The 27,702-nt window shown below is 38.1% G+C and overlaps 1 protein-coding gene across 6 annotated transcripts; it reads left to right on the top strand.

The window, feature by feature from the left end:
* The first annotated feature begins 441 nt into the window (after positions 1 to 441).
* znf532 (zinc finger protein 532) lies at positions 442 to 25,392 on the top strand. 6 transcript variants are annotated; one of them, XM_056446525.1, is made up of 10 exons: positions 3,018 to 3,275; positions 3,370 to 3,634; positions 7,212 to 9,477; positions 11,412 to 11,593; positions 12,263 to 12,439; positions 15,503 to 15,665; positions 16,677 to 16,973; positions 19,668 to 19,780; positions 19,912 to 20,053; positions 23,084 to 25,392. In XM_056446525.1, exons 3-10 carry the CDS (start codon positions 7,237 to 7,239, stop codon positions 23,600 to 23,602), a joined length of 3,834 nt encoding a protein of 1,277 aa, XP_056302500.1. In that variant the 5' UTR covers positions 3,018 to 3,275; positions 3,370 to 3,634; positions 7,212 to 7,236; the 3' UTR covers positions 23,603 to 25,392. The 6 variants fall into 6 exon arrangements, with proteins under 6 accessions (XP_056302503.1, XP_056302500.1, XP_056302499.1 ...); XM_056446524.1 differs by having other exon boundaries at positions 3,370 to 3,639; XM_056446528.1 differs by lacking the exons at positions 3,018 to 3,275; positions 3,370 to 3,634 and adding an exon at positions 442 to 587.
* Positions 25,393 to 27,702: the final 2,310 nt, after the last annotated feature.

Raw genomic sequence — 27,702 nt, 5'->3', positions numbered from 1 at the left:
GCAAACATTAGTCATATCCTGAAGCGCTTTAAAGATGCGCAGGAGCAAAGCTTTGACTGAACTCAAAGAGCTGAGAAACAAAAAGCAAAACGCGTCCTATTGAAACCTTTATAATCGAAAACACTCGCAGTTTGTGAGAATTCGGGGACATTTTGAAGCTCGAATGTAACAACGTTGCATCTGGCAGTATTATGACACTATATGAGGAATCAATAGGACACAAGCGGTCATGTGACTGCGCACATCTCGGGGGGTGGGCAGCAGCAGCAGCCTCTCCATGTCTTACTGCTGCTGTATTTGGCTGGGGGAAAGCCATGCATTCTCGATCATTTTAGAGCTGGGCTGTCATGAGGGCAGCTTGCACCCATGAGCAACGTTTTGACAGCTCTGCAATGTATTCCTGAGTCCCTCTTTCATGCATATAGTGATGATGTCTGTCATTCTAGGTTTTGCTGTGCATGGCAGCAGCAAGAATCATGGCTGGCCTTCTTGTCTTTGATATTTGCCTTTGCTGCCTTGCTGAGACGAAGAGCCCTCACGTCCAAGCTTTTAATTGAGACACGGCCCTTTCTTACAATAACCCACAGGTAGGTCAGCGTCTGTTCTTTGCTCTTTGAATGGATTCTTCTGATAGCTGTCATTGTGGAAGCCAGGCCAGTATGGCTGCTGATTATGTGAAGTAGTGGAGAACATATACGCATTTATTGGCCGTAACATTGCTACTGTCATGGTTTTCTGGCTTAAAAGGGGGTTTTGTCTGTGGTACTTTGAATTAGTTGGTTTGCTGTACAGTGGCTACATGCATTCATGTTGTTCTCATTGCAGAAGTCATCAAAAGCGAAACACTCACTGCACTGTCAATGAGTAAGGGTCAGGGCTAAAGAATGCTCAAGTAGGCCACAATAAAAGGGCACCTGTAATGAAAATCATCTTTTGTAAGCTGTTTGGATGGAACTGTGTGTAGGTATAGTGTGTCCACAGTCATATTGGAGTGATATAAACACAATAAGTCTCTTTTATTAAATTTCCTGACGTTAAAATAGGATCTAAATCCCTCCCATTTTGAGGCCGACCACAACGTGACGTAGGAGTGCGGTTTTTAACGCCCACCAAATTGATTGACAGCCGCATATTAACATGTCTCCATAGTAACGCGTATTATCATATCAACAAGACAGGACTTGCGCAAAGCAACTAGGATTAAAAGATCTGTTCAGCTCTCTGTGATCATCAATCATCACTGTAATTCATGTTAATGAATTGATTTTACCATCTTTACTACGTTACCACAGCCGAATGTCAGTACAATTATAAAAGAAGACGCTTCAATCCCAGTTTGTGGACTTTTAATCAGGTTTATTTTATACATTAACATAACGGATATCCAAATAGCAGTGTATATTAACATGTATCCTGTCACATTTGCATACAAAAACAGTGCAAACTTAAACTGGCGCACTGTGTGTGTGTGCGCGTGCACTCTGTGTGTGACTCATCATTCTCATCGACTCATTAACTCCACAACAAATATGGGACGGCATTAATAGACAAACCAGAGGACGATCAAATTGTAAAACACTCGAAAGTGACGATTTTGTTTTCTTCGACTCATTTAAATGGAAACGGTATTTTAGGTTTTATGCAAATCAGTTTTTGTGCATAAATTAAATTAGCTTCTTAGCTCTTTTGAGTGGCAAGAACATTTGTGCTTATTTTTATATTTGCAGGATGGTGAAAGGGTGCCATTATGGCATGATATTGAAAAAAACACAATCACTGCATTGAATGTTTATTGTAAGTCTTGTTACACTAGCTATGTTTCCATCCACTTATTTTATGTACATTTCGGAACATTGCATAAAATAATACTGAATGGAAATGCTGAAAATGCGCATATAAAATGTATGCGCACAACAGATTAGGATAAACTTTTTATCGGATAAGTAAAAATGCACACTAACTATGATGGAAACATATTTACTGAACAAATTGCTGGATGAGCCTCAAAAAATAGATTTTGTTTTAACGGATCATGTGATTACAATAATGGGCGCGATGGGACGGCATTAATAGACAAACCAGAGGACGACCAAATTGTAAAACATCTGAAATGTGCCACCAGTTTATGAAGAAGTGACGATTTTGTTCTCTTTGACTCATTTAAATGGAAACGTTCCTGTATTCGCGTAAACGTTTTATGCAAATCAGTTTTTGTTCATAAATTAGATTAGCTTCTTAGCTCTCTTAAGTGGCAGAGACAAGAACATTAGTGCTTATTTTTATATTTGCAGCATGGTGAAAGGGTGCCATTAGGGCATGATGGTGAAAAAAAACACAATCACTGCATTGAATGTTAATTGTAAGTCACGTCACACTAGCTATGTTTCCATCCACCTTTTTTAGGCGCATTTTGGAACATTGCATAAAATAAAACTTAATGGAAATGCTGAAAATGCGGATATAAAACGTATGCGCACAACAGATTAGGATAAACTTTTTATTCGATAAGGAAAATGTGCATAAACTACAATAAAAACGCGTTTACCGAACAAATTCCTATATGAACATCAAAAAAATTGATTTTGTTTTAAGAAATCATCTGAAATGTTCCACCAGTTTATCAGGAAAAGACGATTTTGTTCTCTTTGACTCATTTAAATGTAAACGGTGCTTTATTTGCAAATGTTTTATGCAATATATCAGTTTTTGCGCATAAATTTAATTAGCTTCTTAGCTCTCTTGCATAAAAAATTAATTTTTGCAATGAAATCAGTCCGAATCCACATGATTGCATTCTACCATCAATCCAGCCAGCGCCATCATAGGCCTTTGTTCTTCCTGCTTGCAGACGTCATTCCAGAAGAGCTTCCCTTACACCCCTCCTTCCAGTCCCGTCTCATATTCCTTCATTTTTTTCACCCTCCACCTCTCCTCTGCCTGTTCCTCTCATTTCTCTCTCTCTCTTTGGGATCTGTTTGTCTTTTTTGGCTGCAGCAGCTGGTTGCAGTCTCGAATCAGAGTCTCATCCCGCGTCCCCCTCCCCCCCGCAAGTGCACGCAAAGACAAAAGGCCAGGGCTGCTTGTCAGAACACTGCCCCCTTCCTCCCTGCGCCGCTGTGCATCTGCAGAGGAGAGAATGACCTATAGAACTGAACCAGCAGGCTCGTAGTGAAGGGAAAAAAAGCACACTCATACAGATTGGGGCCTGGCTGGACTGACGTCTTGCATAAGCCTTTCCATGAAGATTCCCGGTATTAGGGCCGAGGAGAAGCGGGGTAGGGCGAGAGCCTACTTTTTCCCCTGTTCGTCTGTATTTCTCTCTCTGTGTTTATACGTGTCATGGCCTTTGTTTTCTCTCTCATTTGGCAGAGACCGGACATGGTTGCCCAGGGCTGGAGGATTAGGGGACGAGCAGCTGATTTGAATTGACCGTGATCCGTGTTTCTCACTGCTTTTCTGGGGGATGAAAAAAGGAGAGGAGGAAGCAGGGACACTGGCTAAAAGAGAGGAACAGGGACCATGGAGAGTGTGAGAGTGAGGGAGAGAGAGAGAGGGAGAGGGGAGGCAGAGAAGGAAGTAGAAGCAGTCCAGTGCTGCAGAATGGGGTAAAAGCGAGAGGCACAATCAAAAAGAGGTCAGGTACCGAGCCTGTTTAAATTCTCCTTGCTATCTCTGTGTCTTGTTTTCTTCTGTCAGGAAACGGCGCTCATCTTACGGGTTTTGGTTTTACACAGTGCTTGTGGTTTTCCTCTGGAATGTGCATCTGCTGTTTGGCTTTTCATGTTTCCTTCTGTCATCCATTCATACGTCCATCCATCCATCCATATAAACCAGCACTAAGCCTTCATTGTGCATGTATTTTTCATCAGCGTCCTCCATAGTGTGTGTTTCTCAGGCCTAGCTTTTGATTCAGCTCGGCAGTGTGAATTCCACACACATTCTGAACACAAACCTCATGGATGGTATTAACACACACTCAAAGCAGGGATATTTTGCAGGAATATTGAAGATTTGATGAAGACATGGGCTGCTCCTGTGTCTCATGTGTGGCTGCACTGCAGCACACACATTATGCAGGGTGACCGGAACCGGCTGAAACCGGTTTGAGGCAGACGTGGAGGCTCAGAAACAATACAGTCACTGTGCTACAGGCAGATAGCCGACTGCTTCATGGCAGCCAGAATGGCACAGGGGTCTTCAGGAGTGATTCAGACCCAAGCCGGGATGTTAGAGAAACACCTCAAGAGGGTTATGCACTTTAAGGCCACGATGCAGCCATGAAAACCGAGCAGATATGCAGGCCGTGGGTCACTATGTGCTTTTATTCATGGTGGTTAGCATACAGAACAATCTTACCTTATGGTGGATTGTTTCTTGATGGGCCCTGCCTAGTGAAAAAAGTGGATTTTTTTTCCATCTGCTGTCAGGGAGAAAGGAGGAGGAGGAGGGTGGTGGTAGTGTTTTGTTGTGGAGGTGGTGAGAGGAAGGAAGGAAGGAAGAAGGGAAGGAAAGCAAGATTGTTTGCTGTAGTTGTCGGAACGCTGAGGGTGAGGAGTGGCTCATTTGCATGTTTCCACTATATGTTTGCATGCGTGTGTATGTGTATAGTGTTTATGTATTGTTTACAGGCCTCCAATAGGAACCCAAGCTTTTCCTGTAAATGACACTCTGATTTGGCTGTAAATGTGTTTAGGCCTCATGCTGGCTTCAACAGCTTAATGTCTTTAATTAAAATCCTCTTGTCCTTGTGTTATTTTGCTCATTCTTTCACTGTCTTTTGTTTGCTGCTCCTTCTCTGCTTACATGCCTCGCCACATTGGCTTCATTGTGTGTGGGGAAGGCCGTCTTGGCCCTGCGTAGCCTGTGCGTGCAGATGTTATTAGCTGTAATGGAGGCAGGGCAGCAGTGTTCTCTTCCATTTCAATAAAAGCAGCAGTAGCAGGAGTAATGGGGGGTGGCTTACCTTACTAGCACAATCCGCTTTTCATTTTCTTCAAATTCCTCCTGAATTAAGTTTCTTCTTCTTCTTATTATTATTCTTTTCCCTCTTTTAATATGGGAAAATAGTGATGTTTGAATGTGGATGTGTTTGTATTTAGTGCTGATGTCTTAGGATTAATCTTGGGTAGGATAAATATTTGAAAATATAAACAAAACAATCATCAAGGGGAAAGGTTTTTGAAAAATATAAAAAAATATACAAATTGTTATCTTATTCATTATTAATTTAATATTTTAACACATCCGTAATTTATTTATTTAATTTGTAATACTATTTGATGCTTTTGTAGTATACAGATAGATCAAGATAGCCTAAAGATTAGAAAAGCCTGATGCTGGACATCAGATTCGAATGGCAAAAATTTAGCTTTCTGTTTCTCTACCTTTTATTGTTTACATTATATTCTTTTGTTTTTAAGCCATTAAATGGTTTTGCTCTTGATTATTTATTGGGTGACTAATACTGCTTTACAGTATGCCGTGTATAAGTAATTCACATTTGCATTCTTATTTACATGCATTTAACTTATTTACATCCATTTAACTGACTGAATTCTGTGGATTCTCCATCTCAGTTAGAGATGCTTTTCAGACAGAGATTTTATATAGCACGCATTAGTCATTCACATACAGTGTATCCAGAAAGTTTTCATAGCGCAACCTTTCATCAGGTTGGATAGGAAGCGACGGTGTACAGCCATTTTCAGATCACTCCAGAGATGTTCAATAGGATTTAGGTCTGGGCTCTGGTTGGGCCACTCAAGGACATTCACAGAGTTGTTGTGAAGCCACTCCATTAATCTTTAGGCGGTGTGATTTGGATCATTGTCCTGCTGGAAGACAACTTTCGCCCCAGTCTGAGGTCAAGAGCACTCTGAAGCAGGTTTTCATTAAGGATGTCTCTGTAAATTGCTGCATTCGTCTTCTGAAAAATATCATCACAGCATGATGCTGCAACCACCTTGCTTCACTGTAGGGATGGTATTAGACTGGTGATGAGTGGTGCCTGGTTTTCTCCAAACAGAACTCCTGGCATTCACTCCAAAGAGTAATTTTAGACTCTTGAATTTTAGACTCATCAGACCAGAGAATTTTGTTTCTTATGGTCTGAGAGTCCTTCAGATGCCTTTTGGCAAATTCCAGGCGGGGAGTGGCTTCCGTCTGGCCACTCTACCATACAGGCCTGATTGGTGGATTGCTGCACAAATAGTTGTCTGTCTGTAAGGTTCTCCTCTCTCCACAGAAGACCGCTGGAGCTCTGACAGAGTGACCATCAGGTTATTGATCACCTCCCTGACTAAAGCCCTTCTCCCCCGATCACTGAGCTTAGATGGCCGGCAAGCTCTAGGAAGAGTCCTGGTGTTTCCAAACATCTTCCACTTTTGGATAATGGAGGCCACTGTGCTCATTGAAACTTTCAGAGCAGCAGAATCTTCTATAACCTTCCCCAGCCTTGTGCCTGGAGACAATCCTGTCTCAGAGCTCTACAGACAATTCCTTTGTCTTCATGCTTGGTTTGTGCTTTGACATACACTGGCAACCCTGGGACCTTATATAGGTGAATGCCTTAGGTGAGTTCAATTTAGAGCTTCACGGCGAAGGCTGCAAATACTTATGTACATGAGATTTTTCAGCTTTTTTAATTTTAATAAAATTGCAACAATTTAAAAAAAAAAATTTTTTTCACATTATCATAATGGAGTATTTTGAATGAATAAATTAATCCATTTTGAAATAAGGCTGTAACATAAAACATGGAAAAAGTGAAGTGCTATGAATACTTTCCGGATGCACTGTATCTCTCAATAGATTTCATCCTATGTAGGGTGAATTATGACCAAATGTAATGAGAAGATAAACGCTTTAGGTTGTGAGGGTGAAAAAAAAAAGTCAGATATTATAAATAAAAAATAGTCAGATATTATTTGCCGACCATCATGTGAATTTTTATTAAAATCTGCCTGTCTAAAAATATTTTAAACGATAATAATATGATATAATCACTATAAAGGGTTTCTGCATTTTAGTTTTAATGCCAGTTTCCTGAAAAGACGTTAAGTTCAGTGCCAGAATATACAATGTTTGGTTTCTCATTTTATTCCATTTAAATGGTACTAATATCCTTATAGAATTTATATAGAAGTTGCTTACTTATATCTATTATTAATACATGGTGTAATATGGAATGTTGTTTCTTTTGTTTCTCAAAGGTGTTAAGCTCATTTTCATGAGACCATGGGCGACATGAAAACCCCAGACTTTGATGATCTGCTTGCGGCCTTTGACATTCCTGATATGGTTGACCCCAAGGCTGCCATTGAGTCTGGCCATGATGATCATGAGGGACAGCTCAAACACAGTGCCCACCATGAAGAGGACTCCCATGCCACCTCTGGTCCAGATGTCGGGGTTAGTGTTATTGTTAAGAACGTTCGAAATTTTGATGTCTCTGAACATCTTTCAGAGAAGGATGTTCATCCAACTGTGGGAAATGGATTGCACAATGGATTCTTGCCTGTGTCGCCCAACAACAGATACAGAAAAGAGAGTGACAAGCTTCAAAAAGGAGAAATCCATGGGATGGCAGGAAATATCTCCACATTTAACCAGTTTAGTCCAATCTCTAGTGCAGAGGAGTTTGATGATGATGACAAGATTGAAGTAGATGACCCTGCAGACAAACAAAGTCATTTATCATTTAGGCCAAACCCTTTAACTGGTTCGGGTGCAAAGATGGAAGAGCCTCGTTCTCAACACACAAAACCAGATTGTGCATCAAGGCTGAGAACAAATGGCAACTGCCATAAGCTAAAAGTTGAGAATGGCAGCACCAATGGAACAATAGGGCATGCAAAACTGCATGACTCTCAAAAACCAAGAAAAAAACAAGAGGAACACTCGAAAGAAACCTCCACATCTCAAGAAGCAAAAGAACATGCAGAACCAGTTGTTGAGTTGAGTGTGACCAACTTTTCCCAAGCCAAGGCCAAATCATCTGCAAAGCTATCATCCTGCATTGCTGCAATTGCAGCATTGAGTGCAAAGAAAGCTAGCACAGAAACAGTGCCTCCAGAATCCATAGCTACCACTCGAGATTCACCCAGAGAGACTAAAGAGATCCCAAAAGTTACAGAAAAATCACTAAACCAGGACTCTACGCTGGAGCTTGGCAGGAAGGTGCTCATAAAACAACCTGATAGTCCTAGCAGTGTTACAAGTGAAAGCAGCAGCAAAGAGTCTCCTACTTCTCCTGCAGGATCCATACCAGTCATTCCCAAAGTTCGCATTAAAACGATCAAGACATCTTCAGGGCAGATCAAGAGGACAGTTACTAGAGTCCTGCCTGAGTTTGATCCTGATGGCTTGAAGAAGGGTATTGATTCTTCATCCAATGTTGTGTCTTCTCTCCTGTCCTCATCAACTTTGCCAACCACAGTAGTAGCAACTTCCGGAGGCTCTGCCATTGAGGTAACTAAACAAATGACTATCAAACCTGTGGCCACTGCCTTCTTGCCTGTCTCAGCTGTCAAAACAGCAGGGTCACAAGTGATTAACCTGAAACTTGCCAACAATACCACTGTAAAGGCCACAGTCATACCAGCGGCATCTGTTCAGAGTGCCAGCAGTGCCATCCTTAAAGCTGCTAATGCCATTCAGCAACAAACTGTCATGGTGCCTGCTTCCAGTCTAACAAACACCAAACTTGTGCCAAAGACTGTCCACTTAACCAACTTAAATCTCTTGCCTCAGAATCGATCATCGGCTGAGCTACACCAGGCCCTGACCAAGCCCCAACAGCCCATCAAGCAAGCCCTGTTGGCCCAACAGCAACAAAAGAAGGTGTCTCGGGTCCAGGTCCTAACCAGTTCCCAGAGCTCAGTGGTGGAGGCCTTTAATAAAGTTCTAAGTAGCATTAATCCTGTCCCAGTTTATGTACCCAATCTAAGCCCTCCAACTTCTGCCTGTATATCGTTACCATCCCGTGGATATAAGTGCTTGGAATGTGGTGATTCCTTTGCCCTGGAAAAAAGTCTCACTCAACATTATGACCGTAGAAGTGTCCGCATTGAGGTCACTTGCAACCACTGCACCAAAAATCTGGTCTTCTACAACAAGTGCAGCCTTCTATCACATGCTAGGGGCCACAAAGACAAAGGTGTTGTAATGCAGTGTTCACATCTCATACTAAAGCCAATTCCAGCTGACCAGATGATCCTGGCCCCCTCGGTAACTTCCAGTGCTCCCACCTCTTCAGCTAACCTTGGATCCTCGATAGCAGGGAGTCAAGGGAAGGGAAACTCAACCACAGTGATCTCTGCGCCCTCTTCTGCCCCTGTTGTTGCTGCCATGCCTCTTGATAAGGATGCCTCCAAGGTCTGCAGATCGAATCTGAAGTGCTTGGAATGTAATGAGATGTTTCAGGAAGAGTCAGCTCTTGTAATGCACTACCAGCAGGCTCCTGAATCAAGTGGACAGGTGCGTTCATTCATTTATTATTTGTGATGCAGTGATCCAGTTGTTAAAGCCTGTTTACACCAAGCATACTAACTATATTTATTTTTAGCTTATGTTTTTTTTTATTTGGCATTACCCCCTTGTGACCAACAGGTGTGCTACAAGAACATCTGACCAGTGAAACCAGCTTGTATAATCAATTTAAACAAAAGCAGAATCTAACAATCACGGTCAGTGTAGTTGTGGAATAAAAACAACACCAATTATTTTCCCCTTCATTTTCAAAGAAGGCACCCCAACGATACCTGATGTACTTTTTATTTTTATACATCAGTTTAGTGGCCTGATGTGCATAGCTTCCATTTTTTTATCATTATTTCCAATTGTTGCCAACATAGTCATTATCATTAAATACTGCTCGAAAAGAGGGCTTAACATCAAGCAGAGCTTGTCCACAATGTTGTCTGTAGCTTTAAATTGCTCAAGCTTTTTTAAAAAGGAAGTGGTCCTAACAATATCGTTTTCTACATCTTTATTGTAATAGCTGTGGTCTGTACTCTGTTTATTCGTGTTTAACATTTTTTTTAAATTTACCTTTACCGGCCACTTTATTGGGTACACCTTACTAGTACCAGGTTGAACCCCCATCTGCTTTCAGAATTGCCTTAATCCTTCGTGGCATAGATTCAACAAGGTACTGGAAATATTCGTCAGAGATTTTGCTCCATATTGACATTATAGCATCACGCAGTTGCTGCAGATTTGTCAGCTGCACATCCATGATGCGAATCTCCAGTTCTACCACATCCCAAAGGTGCTCTATTGGATTTAGAACTGGTGACTGTGGAGGCCATTTGGGTACAGTGAATTTTGATGTTCAAGAAACCAGTGTGAAATGATTTGCTTTGTCTTTATGACATGGCACGTCATTAGAAGATGGGTACACTGTGGTCATAAAGGGATGGACTTGGTCAGCAACAATACTCAGGTAGGCTGTGGCATTGACATGATGCTCAGTTGGTACTTCTGGGCCCAAAGTGTGCCAAGAAAATATCCCCCACACCATTACACCACCAGCCTGAACAGGATGAATCCATGGTTTCATGTTGTTGACGCCAAATTCCGACCCTGCCGTTCAAATGTCACAGCAGAAATCGAGACTCATCTGACCAGGCAACGTTTTTCCAATCTTTTATTGTCCAATTTTGGTGAGCCTATGCGAATTGAAGCCTCAGTTTCCTGTTCTTAGCAGACAGGAGTGGCACCCGGTATGGTCTTCTGCTGCTATAGCCCATCGGCCTCAAGGTTGGACATGTTGTGCATTCAGAGATGCTCTTCTGCATACCTTGGATGTAACAAATGATTATTTGAGTTACTGTTACCTTTCTATCAGCTCGAACCAGTCTGGCCATTCTCCTCTGATATCAACAAGGCATTTGTGCCCACAGAACTGCCTCTCACTGGATATTTTCTCTTTTTCTGACCATTCTCTGTAAACCCTAGAGATGATTGTGCATGAAAATCCCAGTAGATCAGCAGTTTCTGAAATACTCAGATCAACCCATCTGGCACCAACAACCATGCCATGTTCATAGTCTTAAATCTTAAATCACCTTTTTCCCCATTCTGATGCTCGGTTTGAACTGCAGCAGATGGTCTTGACCATGTCTACTTGCCTAAATGCATTGAGTTGCTGCAATGTGATTGGCTAATCAGAAGTTTGCTTTAACAAGCAGTTGGACAGGTGTACCTAATGAAGTAGCATCTGAGTGTATAATCTTTATAGTTATTGTACTTGATGTGAACAGGCTGACTTGATATACAGTAGTCGAGTTAATCAACCTTGAGTATCGAATACTAAAACACTGGCTTCATCTTGTATTTACACAAGTAGTTAAAATTTGTGTTAAAACATTGTAAACAATTTGCCTGTGTTTTCCTTTCTACTACCACAGAAAACCTGCACCATTTGCCAAATGCTGCTGCCAAACCAGTGTAGCTTTGCCTCCCATCAGCGCATCCATCAGCACAAGTCTCCGTATATCTGCCCTGAATGTGGAGCTATCTGTCGATCTGTCCATTTTCAATCCCATGTGACCAAGAACTGCCTGCACTACACACGCCGTGTGGGCTATCGGTCAGTACTTTAAGCTCTATAACTGTCAGAACCAGAAACTTCCATTCTTCCAAAAAATGGTTGTTTTCCAAGTAAAACAAATGTTTATTAATGCAAAACAGATGAATACAACAATAGAGCGTTTTAAACCTCACCTCAAAGAGATCAGCAAAACTGTGTAGGTACCTTCACTGACCCCTGGTGGTGCAAAATACAAAAACATCACAACACGTCACATTTTTTTCAGCATACTGTAGCAGCACCATGCATTAAATGTATGTAAAAGGATTGCAATTTATCATGCATTCTTTTACATGGATAAAGTAATATGCGATTATCACGTCACATTTTCAGTTCTGCATGGTGAACCAAATTTAGAGATGAGTGCATCCACCCCATACTGACCGCTTTTTATTCTATTTTTTTCACTGAATGGCTTATAAAGCTCCTATTTATACACCAAACGTGTATTGAAATACTAAATTATCCTAAGCATTTAATTGGTTTTGAGTGGCTCGACGTGCTTTCCAAACGGTAATCAGAGAGCTTATTCACTGCTATTATTCTGCTATTCACCCATGATTGATGCCACATTAAAGGTGACTGGCATCGATAATAGAAATTTAAAAAGAGCGTTAGAGAATATATTCAAGAGTAACCATTTCATTTTCTTCTGTTCTTTGGCCATAGCTGTGTTCACTGTAGTGTCATCTTCGCCGACGTTGCCGCTCTCAAGTCACACATTCAGGGATCCCACTGTGAAATCTTCTACAAATGCCCCATCTGCCCCATGGCTTTTAAATCGGCCCCTGGTGCACATTCCCATGCCTACACCCAGCATCCAGGAGTTAAAATCGGAGAGCCTAAGTGAGTGCTTCTCTTTCAAATTCTTTGCATTGGTCTGTCTGTGTGATGCATGATACATTTGTTTCTTTTTTAATTGTTTTTTAAAGGTATTTTTAAACTATTTTTGTTGAGAAATGATATGGTTAAAAAAGAGGAAGTATATAAACACAAACTCAGTCAACTAGGTCATGTGCTCTTGGTTGTCACTTAATGAAACAAAACACATGAGATATTGATTTGCGCTAAACTAATTGTATTATGTGAGGAAAAAAATCTGTGACACAAACTCAACTATGGTTTTCTGTGAAAATGGTTAGCCGAGTCATCATTATACAACATATCTGACCACAGAATGCTGTGGATGACCAGAATACGGGATCAGATGCTCGTGTCAGATATTATTCCTGATGCGTGTTTATGCTTTGTCATAATTTTTTTGATACAGTTGAAGGCCAAATAATTTTTAGCGCTTCTGTAAAATTGTTATATATTTTTAAGTTATTTCCCAAGTACTGTTTAACAGAGCATGGACATTTTCAGTCTTTCCTAATAACATATTTTAGTCTGGAGAAAGTCTTGTTTCTTTTGGTTTTTAACAATGCAACAATTTTCATGTTCAATATTAATAGCAACCTTAAGATTTTTTAAAATATCTTTAAAATATTGCTTAAGTACTAATAATATTGTATTTTTTTTTTATTTTAAACTGCTTTTATTTTAGCCGAAATAAAACAAATAATAGTTTCTCGAGAGGAAAAAATATAATAGCAAATACTGTGAAAGTTTTATTGCTCTGTTAAACATAATTTGGGAAATATTTGGAAAAGAAAAACAAAAATTCACCGGAGGCCTAATGATTTTTTAGCAATGAACATTATTAATCATCCAAATCCACACCTTGCACTAAACACTGGCATCTTTTTGCAGTGATTTTCAGCAGTAGTATAACACACCAAAGATGCCAATCAAAGGACACAGAGAGAGAAAAATATGTGAATATGTAAAGCTCCTGAAAAAACAAAAAAACAAAAAAAAGAAGCACAATATGATATCAGTGCACTACAACTAAAACATGTGTGAACATGATCAGCTGGAGATAAGGACTATCTAATACAGCGGTCATCTATTTCTGGAAGCAATTTGTGGAGTCTTGTGTTCGTACAGTGAGAACGATGAATCTTTAACTGAATCAGGCTTAATCGGGCACAAGATGAAGTAAAGTTGCTTTCACACTAGCAGTTTTGGTTAGCACCCGGGTTTGTTTGATGTCAAAGTACGGTGCTTTTAGCTAGTGTGAACGTGTCCTCTGAAGTTGCGCACCCATGAACTGTACCCGAGTCCGCCTGAAAGAGGTGGTCTGGGGTATGGTTATTGCAAACTCGGGTACAGATCACTTCCGATATGAATGCAATCGTACAAAAAAAAAAAAAAGAAGTGAACCGCCAACTGTACAACAAACTTTTGTTTTCGTAACGCTCATTTGTGTGTGCATGTCTGTGTATCACCTACCTTGGTGACAAGCAGACTGAGCCACTGCAAACAGTGATCATGTCTGCTTGTCTCCACCAAAAACTACTTCTGCAGTCATCGCATGATGTTCTGAACATTTTTAATTTTTTTTTGCGGCAGATAGACGTAAGTGGCTCTCTGTGTTTTGGTAACAAAACGAAAAGATTTAGAAAATAGCAGAACGACCATGATATGCATAAAAGTTGCGTCTTCATTTTGGCGCTTTGCTTTCGTGGTCGTCACCTAGCAACAGCTGTACACAAAACAGCAGCTTGATGATGGAAGCGTACCGGGGTTCAGAAGAAAAAAAGACAGTGGCTGCGTCCGAAACCGCCTACTACTCAGTAGGAACTGCATTTGAATGTAAACATACTACTCGGCCATTAGAAAAGTACGTTCTTTACAGTATGAATGGAATTCGGATGTACTACATCCGCCATTTTGTCATGGTCACAGGACCTACCCGTAGTTGCGTCACTTCACTCGCATTCATGAATTTTCTCACGGGGCATTATGGGATAGTGCAACGTGCATGGGATGCGCACTTTAGAATCTCGCCGGAAGTAGTAGGTCATCCGGGTACTTCTCGCGTACTGATTTTCGAATTCTACAAATTCGGACATACTATTCGGCTCGCATACTAATTTTAGCGTACTATATAGTATGGGCATATGCGAATTCGGACGCAGCCAGTGTGAACACAAATCAGCCGACAAGGTGGCAAGGGGGGACAATTGAACTTGGGTTCAAAGTGTGAAAGCATCCTAACTGTAGACTCGGACCACAGCTCTTCAGATAAGTTGAGCTCTAATTACTTCTCCCAATTTAACTTTAAACCAGAAAGAGAGGATGTTTTAAAAGAATTTTAAGAATATCTTAAAAAGATTGCTTAAGAGGGCTAGTAATATTGAAAAAAACAATATTATATCTTCTGGACTTTCTCCAGAAGAAAAAATATTATAGGAAATACTGTGAAAAATGTGTTGCTTTGTTAAATGTAATTTGGCAAATATTTGGAAAAGAAAAAGAAATATTTACAGGAGGGCAAATAATTTTGACCACAATTAACATTATTAATCATCCAAATCCACATCTTGCACTAAACACTTGTTTGCAGTGATTCTCAGCAGTAGTATAGAGGAGGGAAACAGGATATGTGTGTCAAATCAGTTCTTCGAGAACTCGTATGCCACTGACCTTTTCAGGTGTAGAAAGAAATTATTCATGGTGGCTTTAATTTCCATGTCCTCTCTTTGAACCTGACCACTTCCCAACATGCCTGTCATGTTCATCAGCACTTGCTAATGAAAAGGCCAGATGGTTTGTTTGCACTTCCTGTTTTACCTGAAACCATGTTGAAAACCTAATCAGCCGGCTTATTGACGTTTAATGCAGATGTCTGACACTGACAAGCTTTAGTATGCTCATTATTTCCTTCAACGCTACAATATATTTATGCTAAAGGCAGAGTTGTTTTTGTGTGTCGTTTTAGCTTGAGTTGTTGAGAAATAGTAACATCTACTCAAGTGTGAACAAGCGTTTTAGATAATGGCAATGCATTATGTTGTTTTGCAGGCTGATCTACAAGTGTTCTATGTGTGACACAGTTTTTACCCAGCAGACTTTGCTCTACACGCACTTTGACCAGCACATATCCAGTCAGAAAGTGTCTGTCTTCAAGTGTCCAGACTGTTCGGTGCACTACGCCCAAAAGCAGCTCATGTTGGATCATATTAAAGTAAGGCAATAAAATCTGTGAGAATTATATAATGGACGAAATAAGAAACTACTTAAAAATTCTCAGTTACTCTAGATTTGTTGGTTTTATTAGGTATGCATTTAAGTAAAATGATAATATTTCTTTTATTCTGTAAAGGTCTGGTGACATTTCTTCCTAATTCCATATAAAATATTGTCATTTAAAGCAGATTTATTACAGTTGGTCAGAAAATGACAATTGGACAGCTGTGCTGCGTCCCAATTCACCTATTTATACTACATACTTTTGAGTGTGTGACATGCATATTACTACATACATACTTGGGACATACTACTTTTCTATTAATGGCCCATTTGGTTACTTAGTTAGGAGCCCTGTCTATCATCTTGTCACATTTACTGACTTTCCACAGAACAAACCATCGTTATACAATAACTTGCCTAATTACTCTAACCTGCCTAGTTAACCTAATTAACCTAGTTAAGCCTTTAAATGCCACTTTGAGCTGTATAGAAGTGTCTTGAAAAATATCTAGTCAAATATTATTTACTGTCATCATGGCAAAGATAAAAGAAATCATTAATTAGAAATGAGTTATTAAAACTATTATGTTTAGAAATGTGTTGAAAAAATCTCTGTTAAACAGAAATTGGGGGACAAAATAAACAAGGGGGCTTATAATTCAGGGGGGCTAATAATTCTGACTTCATCTGTATATTGATTATGTATGTAATACACACACATACATAAAAACAAAACTAGACCAAACTTTTCTTTCTTTTTGTATAGATATTTAAATGTGTATATATAATTTGTATCATACTGTATACACAGGTTTTATATTTAAATATGAATAAATATTTTCTCAATATATACATGCATAATAAACATACACAGCGCACACACATATATGAATATAATGTCAAAACAATCTTTTATTTTGGATGTAATTAATCTTTGCCCTGCACTAAATTTTTATCATTACATTGTTTATATTGTTGTAATATTAAAATCCTTCTTTGTTTCAAGTCGATGCATGGCACCTTAAAGACCATCGAGGGCCCTCCAAACCTGGGCATTAATCTTCCTCTCAGCTCCAAACCTACTAATTCCCTGAGTCCCAATAACAACAGCAACAACAAGGAGAGCGGCTCCATCAGCTGCCTGGAGAAGGGAGAGAAGAAACCAGCATCACCGACAAAGAAGAGCAGTAATGGGACAGACCTTCCCAAAACCTCCTGCCCAGGCTGGAACTGCAGAGATTGCGACCGCTTGTTCACACAGAGAGAAGTCTACATCTTGCACATGAAAAGAGAGCATGGGAAGGTAAAATTATACTAGTTTTAGTTCTGGATAGTTTAGAAAGACCTTGGGTGATATAATTATTAGGGCTGGGTTTAATTTAAGATTTTCTTAGATAACTAATAGTCGTTTATTTACCCCATTAATCAACTCATCACACTTTAATGATATTAATTTAATTACTAAAGTATATACGGAGAGATAATACTGTTAGTTTGAGGGTTGATAAAGAAAATTATTTGTAACACTGTTCTATATTACAAACAATACATAATAATAATAATTGTGAAGCAAATAAAGCACTTAAAACAAACCATAGCGAAGCCGCAGCTAAATTTACAAAAGTAATGGTATGAGTGTGTCGAAAAAGGATACATTTAGATATTGTATTAACAGATCAAAATGACAACAGTAGCTACTGTACATGCATTACCGGTCAAAAGTTTGGGGTCAGTTTTTTTTGTCATGGTTTTTTTTCCAAGAAAATTATTCTGTTTATCAAGGCATCATTTATTAAATGTTAATTTAAAAAAATATATTTATTACAATTTTAAATAACTGCTTTCTTATTGTATGTAGTTTCAAATGAAAGTATTACTCCAGTCATTATTGTTTTTATTACTATTACCGTTATAAATAATAATAATAATTATAATTAATATTAGCGTGATTTCTGAAGGATCATGTCACTCTGAAGAATTGAAACAAAAAAATTCATCTTTAAAATCACTGGAATAAATGATTAAATTAAATTATAAACTACTTTTGAACAGTTATTTTATAGTGCAGTAACATTTCACAGTTTGTATTGTATTTTTGATGAAATAAATGCAGCCTTGGTGAGCAGGAAAAGCTTATTTTAAAACATTTCAAAATCCTACCGACCCCAAACTTTTGACCAGTAGTGTACACCAATGAACCTGGTAAAACATACAAGAGCATAAGTATTATTAGAAAATATTTTGAGGTGTGTTTGTGTGTGTGTGTATATCATAAACAATATTATCAGTTTTATTTAGGTATTTATTAACATATTTTTAGGTATAGTATCACATATCAAAATAAAAAGTATTTATTAAAAATGGATTGAAATAATATATTTTTATTATACCAATTAAAATAATTAGTACAAATATATTGTATATTTATATGTATATAAATATGTACTTAAAAATGTATTAAATTTGTTTATTATACAAAAATGATGTACAATCTAATGCAAATTAGATTTAATAATAAATATATAAAATAAGTAATTATGCAAGGCAAGTTTATTTGTATAGTACATATTGCTTCATTATATTATTATTATATTCATTCATTTTCTTTTCAGCTTAGTCCCTTTATTAATCTGGCGTTGCCACAGCGGAATGAACCGCCGACTTATCCAGCTTATGTTTTACACAGCGGATGATGCAACCCATCACTAGGAAACATCCATACACACTCATCAGACACACACACACTCATACACTACGGTCAATTTTTAGCATACCCAATTCACCTGTTCCACATGACTTTGGACTTGTGGGGGAAACCGGAGCACGCAAACACGGGGGAGAACATACAAACTCCACACAGAAATGCCAGCTGACCCAGCTGAGGCTCGAATCAGCAACCTTCTTGCTGTGAGGCAATTGTGCTACCCACTGCGCCACTCTCTAATATTATTATATTGTTCATTCATTCATTTTCTTTTTGGCTTAGTCCCTTTATTAATTTTAGGTCGCCACAGCGGAATGAACTGCCAACTTATCCAGCATATGTTTTACGCAACGGATGCCCTTCCACACACACTCATTCACACACATACACTATGGACAATTTAGCTTACCCAATTCACCTGTACAGCATGTCTTTGGACATGTGGGGGAAACTGGAGCACCCAAAGGAAACTCACACAAACCCGGGGAGAACATGCAAACTCCACACATAAACGCCAACTTACCCAACTGAGGCTCGATCCAGAGACCTTCTTGCTGTGAGGCGACAGCAGTACCTACTGCGCCACCGCGTCCCCATTATTATATTAAATGTTATATTACTATGTTTATTATAAAGCACACAATGGTAGTTCAAAGTGCTTTACATAAACAGGAATAAAAGAGACAAGTATAAAAAAAATAAATAAAAACAAAGAATAACAATGATTAAAACAGATTAAATGTGTTAAATAGGTTTTAAAAGAATGAAAAAGAAAAAAAAGACAAATAAAAAAAATAAAGACATGTAAATAAATACAGAATTAGAAAAAATAATATGATGATGCTTAACAAAAATATAGGTTTTTAAAGCAAATATTATTTTATGTCCATTTATTATATACAATTTTCTTATTGCTATAAATTGTATAGACTGTGTGATGAAGGATTGAAAATCCCTGGACTAGTGGATGTGACAGATATATAAAAAAATTAAAGATCAGTGTTTGCATGAAGTCTTTGGAAACAGTAATTTTTGGGTCATCATTTACACTTTTATTTTCTTTCAAACATACTTAATAGCATGTGGATCAGCCAGTCCAGTGCTCTCTTAATAAATATTTCTTCATTGACTGCCTGACTTTGCCTGACATTTCCTGCAAACTAACCGACCAATTAAATTTAGTGTAACCACATGTTTAGTCAACTTAATCAATAGGCAGCCTTAATAATTCTGTACATTACTGCACGCGTATAAACCTGATTATCATGAATCTTCTACTTTCTGCTCCACCAGCAACTGAAAAAGCATCCGTGTCGGCAGTGTGAAAAGTCCTTCAGTTCCTCTCACAGCTTATGCAGACACAACCGAATCAAACACAAGGGCCTACGGAAGGTTTACTCGTGTCCGTGAGTATCACGTGTTTCTACAGCAAAGTGAAATGCGCATTTGTTACAGTTAAATGTGTAGGTCTGCATTTTAGAGCTGAAAACACAAATCATAAACACTTAGAAAACAGATCTCTCTTTGGTTTTCTCAGACACTGTCCTGATCCAAGTCGAACCTTCACAAAAAGACTGCTGTTAGAGAAACACGTTCATTTGATGCATGCCGTTAAAGAGACCGAAGACAAGCTTCCAGCAGATTCCAGCAGCAACGAAGCCATGGCGGACAAAGAGCAGGTAACCAGGCACATTTACAGTAGGTCTGTATTGTCTGCCATTAGATCTATATTATCTATGCTTCATTCTATTTTCTAAAAGTAAATGTATTCCTGTGACTTAATAACTGCATTTTTGCAACCATTACTTCTGTTTTAGTGTCACGGGATTCTTCTAATATGCTGACATGGTGCATAATAAGCATTTCTTATTTTTAAAAAGCATGATACTTTTATTTTTTCTGCATTCTTTAATGAATAGAGAGTTCAAAAGAACAGTGTTTGATTTAAACGGAATCATTTATAACATTATAAATGTCTTAATGTCACTCTTAATCAATTTAACGCATACTTGCCACATAAAAGTCTTTATTTCTGACCCCAGACTTTTGACATTATAAAGATCTAGTCTTTTTTTTTTATGCACAATATATTGATACCAGATTGTTTTCAATGATATTGATTTAAATTAGATCTTTTTGTTATTTTTAAGTTTATATTCTAATATTTTCACCAACTCCCAGTGCTAATTTAGAAACAAATGTGATCTGATAATAGTCACTGATAATGAGCGTTACATTTAGCTCTCAGTTTATTAATAGTAGTTAACATTGGTTAATAATAATAACTGTTCATTGTTATTTCAGTGTTAGCTCAATTCCATTTACTGTAAATAACATTTAACATACGATTAGTTTAGTTATGTGTTAGCAAATGTAGATCTGAAACTCAAATTTATAAATGTTTTTTCCTGATAATATAATCTGACAGTGCATAAAAATAATTGTCAGTTTATCATTATCACCCAGAATATTTTAAATTGATGAATAATGCTTTATAAATAAGATATTTTCATTACTAGTTCATATTGTACACATCGGGCAGTGTAATATATCAGAATTAGTGCCTGGCAAAAATTAATAGCAAATAATCACATCCAAAATGATATAAATATATTTATTGAGTTTATATATAAATACACACAGGCATATATAAATATGCATATACAAATACAAGCATATAATTGAGAAAATTGTTATTTAAATTAAGATATAAAATATTATTTTAATACAGGTTAGGGTAATTACTTAATACAGGTTAGGGTAATTAGGCAAGTTATCGAAAAAAAGATAGCTTAAACGGGCTAATAATTTTGACCTTAAAATGATTTTAATGATTTTATTCTAGCTGAAATTGAACAAATAAGACTTTCTCCAGAACAGAAAATATTATCAGACATATTGTGAAAATTTCCTTGCTCTGTTAAACGTAATTTGGGAAATATTTATTAAAAAACTATTGAAAGGGGGGCTAATAATTCTGACTTCAACTGTATATGTGTATGATACAAATTATCAGCACTAAATATAATATAATATTCAATTCAAGTTTATTAGTAAAGCACTTTTCACAATAATTCTTATTTCAAAGCAGCTTTACAAAATGTGCACATTATTGCATTACAGTCAGATCCAGAAAGGTCAAGGTTATTATTTACCATAACTTTATTAGTTACTAATAACTTTAACTAATTAACTAGTAACTAATAGCTTTTAACAGTTAAAGTTATTGGGCCCTATCATACACCCGGCGCAATAAGCCGCAAGATTTGTTGCTATTTTCAGACCAGAGGTGTGTTAAGGCGCATGGTTGGTGCGTTGCTATTTTGAAGAACTGAAATAGACTGCGCCATTAATCAACTAAAAGCAGGTCTAAAGTCCAGCGCAGAGCACGTAAGTTATGCAACCTATGTGGGTTCAAATGCTTACATATTGTTAAATACACACTGGTGTACAGCAATAGACAAATATCTTTACATATGAAAAAAAAAACAATTTCTATATTATTATTATTATTATTATTATTATGTATATATTATTTATTTATTATTATTATGTATTTTTTATTATTTATTTTCTATTATCTATTTCCTCCATGCCGCTATCGGGTGGGTTTTTAGTTTATTCATGACAATTTGCATTTGTATAATGTTATTAGTATTATTAGTGTTATTTATTATATGCATATTGATATTTGTTTTTAATAAAAACAACTTTTGATTTTTCCACCTGTCGGGTTTTGGATATAACTTTGGATATAACTTTTTTGCCCATATTATTATTGTTTATTTATTAGTTTGCTGGAAATTAGAACTGAATTTAGAAATAGTTTTGAAACAAATCCTTGCGCTTAACAAGCAAAATTAAATATGTAGGCTAATGGATTTCTTCAGTGGAGTACGTACAACACCGTTTCCTTATCCACAAAAGTAAAGGAGTAAAAATAAAGTAAAGAGGCTGAATGAAGAAGGCTCTTTCTCGTTCCACTTACAAAGTCCACCATGTAAAGAGCAAATGCACAATGGCATGATGTAACTGACTCTTAAAAGAAATAGGAGATGAGACTCTGATTGGTTTAATGCAGGTTATGCTCAAAACACACCCATAACTCATTAGGAGAGGACCTTAAAATAGCCAAACTGCATTCGGACATGCCCTTAATGCTTTTGCGCCAAGTGCTTAGACTTTGCGCCTAGATCATTAAAATAGAGCCATTATATACAAGCATAGTTAACCTGCAGTTATATAGTATATAGGTAATGCCCATGTGTACATGTTCAATGAAGTATATTTGTGTATTAAGTGTATGTTTTGTTCTCGAAGTCCTATATAATATAATATAATATAATATAATATAATATAATATAATATAATATAATATAATATAATATAATATAATATAATATAATATAATATAATATAATATAATCTCCCCGTGTTCGTGTGGGTTTCCTCTGGGTGCTCCGTATTCCCCTACAGTTCAAAAACACGTGGTACAGGTTAATTGGGTAAGCTAAATTGGCCATAGTGTATGTGTGTGAATGAGTGTATAGATGTTTCCCAGTGATGGGTTCCAGGTGGAAGGGCATCCGCTGCGTAAAACATATGCTGAAACACTAGCATTGTCACCCATAATTTCTTTTTTAAAAAAAGCATTCCATAACATTTATCATTGCTGCATTACATTCATTCTTGTCATTTCACATCCTCAGGTTCCCAGTCCCAAAAGAAAGCTCCGCTCTGAAGAGGAAGACGCTGGTGGCCAAGAGGAAGCGGAAGAACCCAAAGGAGACGTGACTTCCTGTCAGCGGCCGAAGAGCTCGTCCCTACAACCTCTAAAGAAGCTGAAGATCAACGTCTTTAAAACGCACAAATGCGCTGTGTGCAGCTTCACCACTGAAGACATTGTGCGTTTCCACGAGCACATTCCCCAGCACAAGACCGACGTCTCGTCCTTCCAGTGCCGCGAATGTGGCCTGTGCTACACCTCACACCATTCGCTTTCACGACACCTCTTCATCGTGCACAAGCTGAAAGAGCCGCAGGGATTTGGGCGGCACAACGGGCAGCAGGAGAACACACCAAACCCCGAGGACAACGGCGGCATCCCAGACACTCAATGCAAAGTATGTTCAAAGACATTCGAAACAGAGGGAGCCTTAAACACACACATGCGGACGCACGGAATGGCCTTCATTAAGTCCAAGCGACAGAGTGCAGCTGAGAAGTAAGAATGGAGTTGGTTTATAAGGAATTATTTGTTTGTATATTGTACAGTCCCAAGTCTGGTACAAAAGGTTGGGGTGTTTTGTGAAATGCAATGGAATCAAGAATATGTGAAGGCTGGATTATACTTCTGCATTAAGTGATCGTCGCATGCCTTGTGTAGTCGTGCATTTATACTTCTGCATTCTGTTTGTGTTGCTCTGCTATAACACTTCTGAAACACTAGCAAGGCAGGGGGGTTTAATGTTCCTTTGTGTCGAGATTCTTTGTTTTTAAAGGGGTGGTCCACTACAATGTCGTATTTTAAACTTTAGTTGATGTGTAATGTAGCTGTGAACATAAACAACATCTCTGAATGTAATACGCTTAAAGTTCAATACAAAGGGAGACACTGGCTTTTATATAGTTAACTTAGCAAGGCCTACATCGAATGAAGTTTGGGCACTACAAAGAAAATACATTCGGGTTAGTGAGATCACAAATGCTTCAGGCTACGCGCATTAACCCCGTGCAGTGAAGGGGCGTGGCCAGAGAAACTGTAATGTTATAGCAGGGAAAGCTAAAATGCCGTTCAAATGCTACTGTTTCCACAGAGCTTTTCTGTTTCTGTATTTGGGCTTCCAACGGTCATGACACAAAGAGAGCAATGCTTACAATTTAATTTAATTATGTTCCAGAGAATTATAAAAATATATAGCTAGCATTTGACAAAGGACAGCTTCCAGAATTTCTCCCAGTTCAGTGCTGGATTCAGCTAAAAAGTCCTCAAAGGATGAGCAGCTCCAACCATAATAGACGAAGCTGTGGATTGTGAGCCACAATCTGTAAGTGTCTTTATTTGTTCAATCAATTTCATGCAATTTGATGCACAGTGTCTAGCGGTAATGGTATGTTGTTGCGAGGATGTAAACAAAGATGTAAAAAACGGGAAATGCTGTTTGACACCGTCAACAATTTAGCTACAAATTCATATTTATTCGTCAAACCACTGTAAACACCCACAATTTTCACCAACGCTGCAGTGTCTCTCTATACGGCTGCTTTCTCTGCGTTCTACATCTCAAATAACAAACTTGCAAAAGATATGTGAATAAGACACTTTTCAGATTTTATTTTAGAGAGCAGGCGTAAGATTTAGCTGTGTCCTTTGTGTTATTTTCTTTCTTACTTAGGCTCAAACTGATACGGCTAACAGCTACTCTGACTGACATTGTTTTCACAGCACAAAAGCGCGTGCTAGAGGCTTGAAGCTTTTTCTGTTGACATGGACCCATTCCGTGAATTACAGCACATTATGTTAGCTGACCAATCAGAGCCTCCTGAGGTCGGGCCTTTTGAAGGAACTAGGAAATATTTCATTTTTATGTCAGTTGAGTAGCTGTATATAATCAAAGTTTGATATATGAAAAACGTGATATTTTTACAAGTAAAGCATGGGCACACATTGATTTGCATCTTAATAACACAACCAAGCCTTAAAATGACACTCTGGACCACCCCTTTAATGCTACCTTACTGTTCAAGTAGCTCAAACTCACTCATTCAGAAGCAGGAACCGGCGGACATGCAACAACTTTAACCATAAGGTAATCACAAAACAAAAGTTTCCATCTGGAGCTCCTCCAGAAGTATAAATCAGCCTTGATTGTTAAAACGACACTTCACCCAAAAATAAAAGTTTAGAACCACGAGAAGTAGATGATCAGGAAATTTTCAAGAATTTTTTTTTTTGTTGTTGTTGAACACAAAACAAGATATTCTGAAGAATGTTGGAGAAAAAAGCCACCAGCTATTTATCCACATTTGAAAATATGCATAAAAATTATGTGTACACAACTAAGCATATGTAACCTAAGAAAAATTTTATAAAAACTATGATTGAAACGCAATTACCCAATAAATTCCAGAATGTGCTTTAAAAATCTTAACAAATCATGTGATAACAAAAATGAGTGCAATGGGACGACATTAATGCACAAAGCAGCGGGCTGACCACATTGTAAAACATCTGAAATGTTGTTTTGGTCATTCCAAAGGCTGGTTTATACTTCTGCGTTGAGTGATCGCCATGACCCACGGCGCATGCCCTGCGCGTAGTCGTGCATTTATACTTTTGCTCTCTGTTTGTGTTGCTCTGCAATGACACTTCCGAAACGTTTGCTGGCAATAGGTTTTTATGTTCCTCTGTGTCAAGTTTCTTGCCAGTGTTTTGTTTTTTTTCTAAACGCTACCTTAACGTACAAGTAGCTGAAACTCGCTCATTCAGAGGCGGGAACCGGCGGACGTGCAACAACTTTAATCATAAGGTAAACACAAAACAGAGACTCGCTCCATCAGGCTCGCGGCTCTCAGCAATGGCCACACTCATCACAGCTACCAAGCTGACCAATCTCAGAGCTTGCAATATGCGTAGTTGCGACATATAGGTAGATTTTTTGAGAGGTGTCGGAGTTGGCTGTGCCGGACCATACGTGTGCACTTGACGCAGAAGTATAAATCAGCCTTAAAATCCCTCAGCCAAAGTCTGTCATCAAAGTGGTTCAGTATTATTATTATTACCTCCAGAACTGTCTTGAACAGCTGCGCTCCCAAAGAGCATCTCACACCTCCAAAATGTAGTGGCTTTTGTAGACATGAGGTGTTCTTTGACAACTTTGCATTAATCAAAACATGCCAACTTTTCAGAATTGGGTTAGTACAGAAGTGTTTCATGTTGTAATCGCATCACTCTAGCCTCCTTGTATGCTCATTTCTTGTGCATACATATATATAGAAATATATAGATATACAAAATGTATAGAACTATACACACATAATGTGTGCTTAAAGATGTGTAATATATAAAAACTGATATATGTGTATTTAATTATCTACGAGAACACATTTTGTATACTTTCTGATAGATGTTTGTATGCGTGTTTTTATAGATATGTTTTTTTATTTTCTATATTTTCGACAGTTCTTGTTGTTTTCTCGTGGAAGCAGATACTGTCAAGACAGCTGTCCCTTGAGATGCACTTTCACTCCCATTTCCTGAACTGCTGCTAAAAAGAAGTGCAGAAAATGTCGCCGTTACGCTTCTTAGCGAGATATTTTGTACTCAAAAGGACAATCGGTCCCAAACCTAGAATACAAAAGCAGGAAGAGTGTCTCCTCAAGCAGCCGAAAAATTAGTGAACAGAACTGAACCTGAAGGCTTTTTTATGGTGCGTTTCTGTTCCCGTGAATTAGTCGTACTTTAATTTAGCACTACAGAAGAACAAGATGTGAAAGTAGATCTTAAAATTTATATATCTCAGCCACTGCCAGGAGGTCGTGTCGAATCAATATGTGCTTTTTAATTTGAACGCATCGTCGCACCCAGACGGTTCTCGTAACTTAATTTCTTCTCGGGCAGCTTGTTCCAAATCATAGCATTTGATTTAGGTGTATGTTTTGGATCAACATCACACTACAGTGGCTCATCAAGAACCACTTGTCTTTTCTTATCTTCATTCTCATTTCACTTTTAGGTACTTTGGAAGCTTTTATGAATCCAAAACCACTTTGCCCTGCAGATATGGGGAATTACCCTGTAGGTGAAACAAATCTTGAATAAGTCCAAGGAGCCCATTTTATTTAAACCAAAGCTCCCTATACATGTTCAGTAAATCATGAGTGCTTATATACTACAGTGTGGTAAAGTGCATCTGGTGCTCAAACTCAGAATATGGCAAGCAGTTTATATATACCAATATATAAACCAGGGCCCAAACTCGGTTCTGGAGGGCCGGTGTCCTGTAGATTTTAGCTCCAACTTGCCTCAACACACCTGCACAGATGTTTATAGAAAGCCCAGTAAGAGCTTGATTAGCTAGCCAGGTCTGATTGGGGTTAGAACTAAACTTTGCAGGACACTGGACCTCCAGGACCGAGTTTGGCCACTGCTGATATAAACTATCCTAGTATGCATTTTCATGCTATTTTTGAGATACTAGTGCTTATATTTTAGTTACTAGCCCCTAATTATTAGTTACTATTTATCTATCTAGCACATATTTACTAGTTAATTAGTTAATGGCACTTATTATTATCATCATTATTTATTATTATAGACACTGCTACT

Source organism: Danio aesculapii, chromosome 21 (assembly GCF_903798145.1).
Source record: "Danio aesculapii chromosome 21, fDanAes4.1, whole genome shotgun sequence".
Classification (NCBI taxonomy): domain Eukaryota; kingdom Metazoa; phylum Chordata; class Actinopteri; order Cypriniformes; family Danionidae; genus Danio; species Danio aesculapii.
The sequence above is the reverse complement of the archived record's forward strand: the minus strand, read 5'-3'. Positions and strand labels throughout refer to the sequence as shown.

What these genes read in the sequence shown, in the direction of transcription:
- znf532 (XM_056446528.1), top strand. Translation starts at nt 7,237, where the DNA reads ATGGGCGACATGAAAACCCCAGACTTTGATGATCTGCTTGCGGCCTTT. An exon ending in CTCCTGAATCAAGTGGACAG is followed by an intron (nt 9,478 to 11,411) that starts GTGCGTTCATTC and finishes CTACTACCACAG; the next exon opens with AAAACCTGCACCATTTGCCA. An exon ending in GTTAAAATCGGAGAGCCTAA is followed by an intron (nt 12,440 to 15,502) that starts GTGAGTGCTTCT and finishes GTTGTTTTGCAG; the next exon opens with GCTGATCTACAAGTGTTCTA.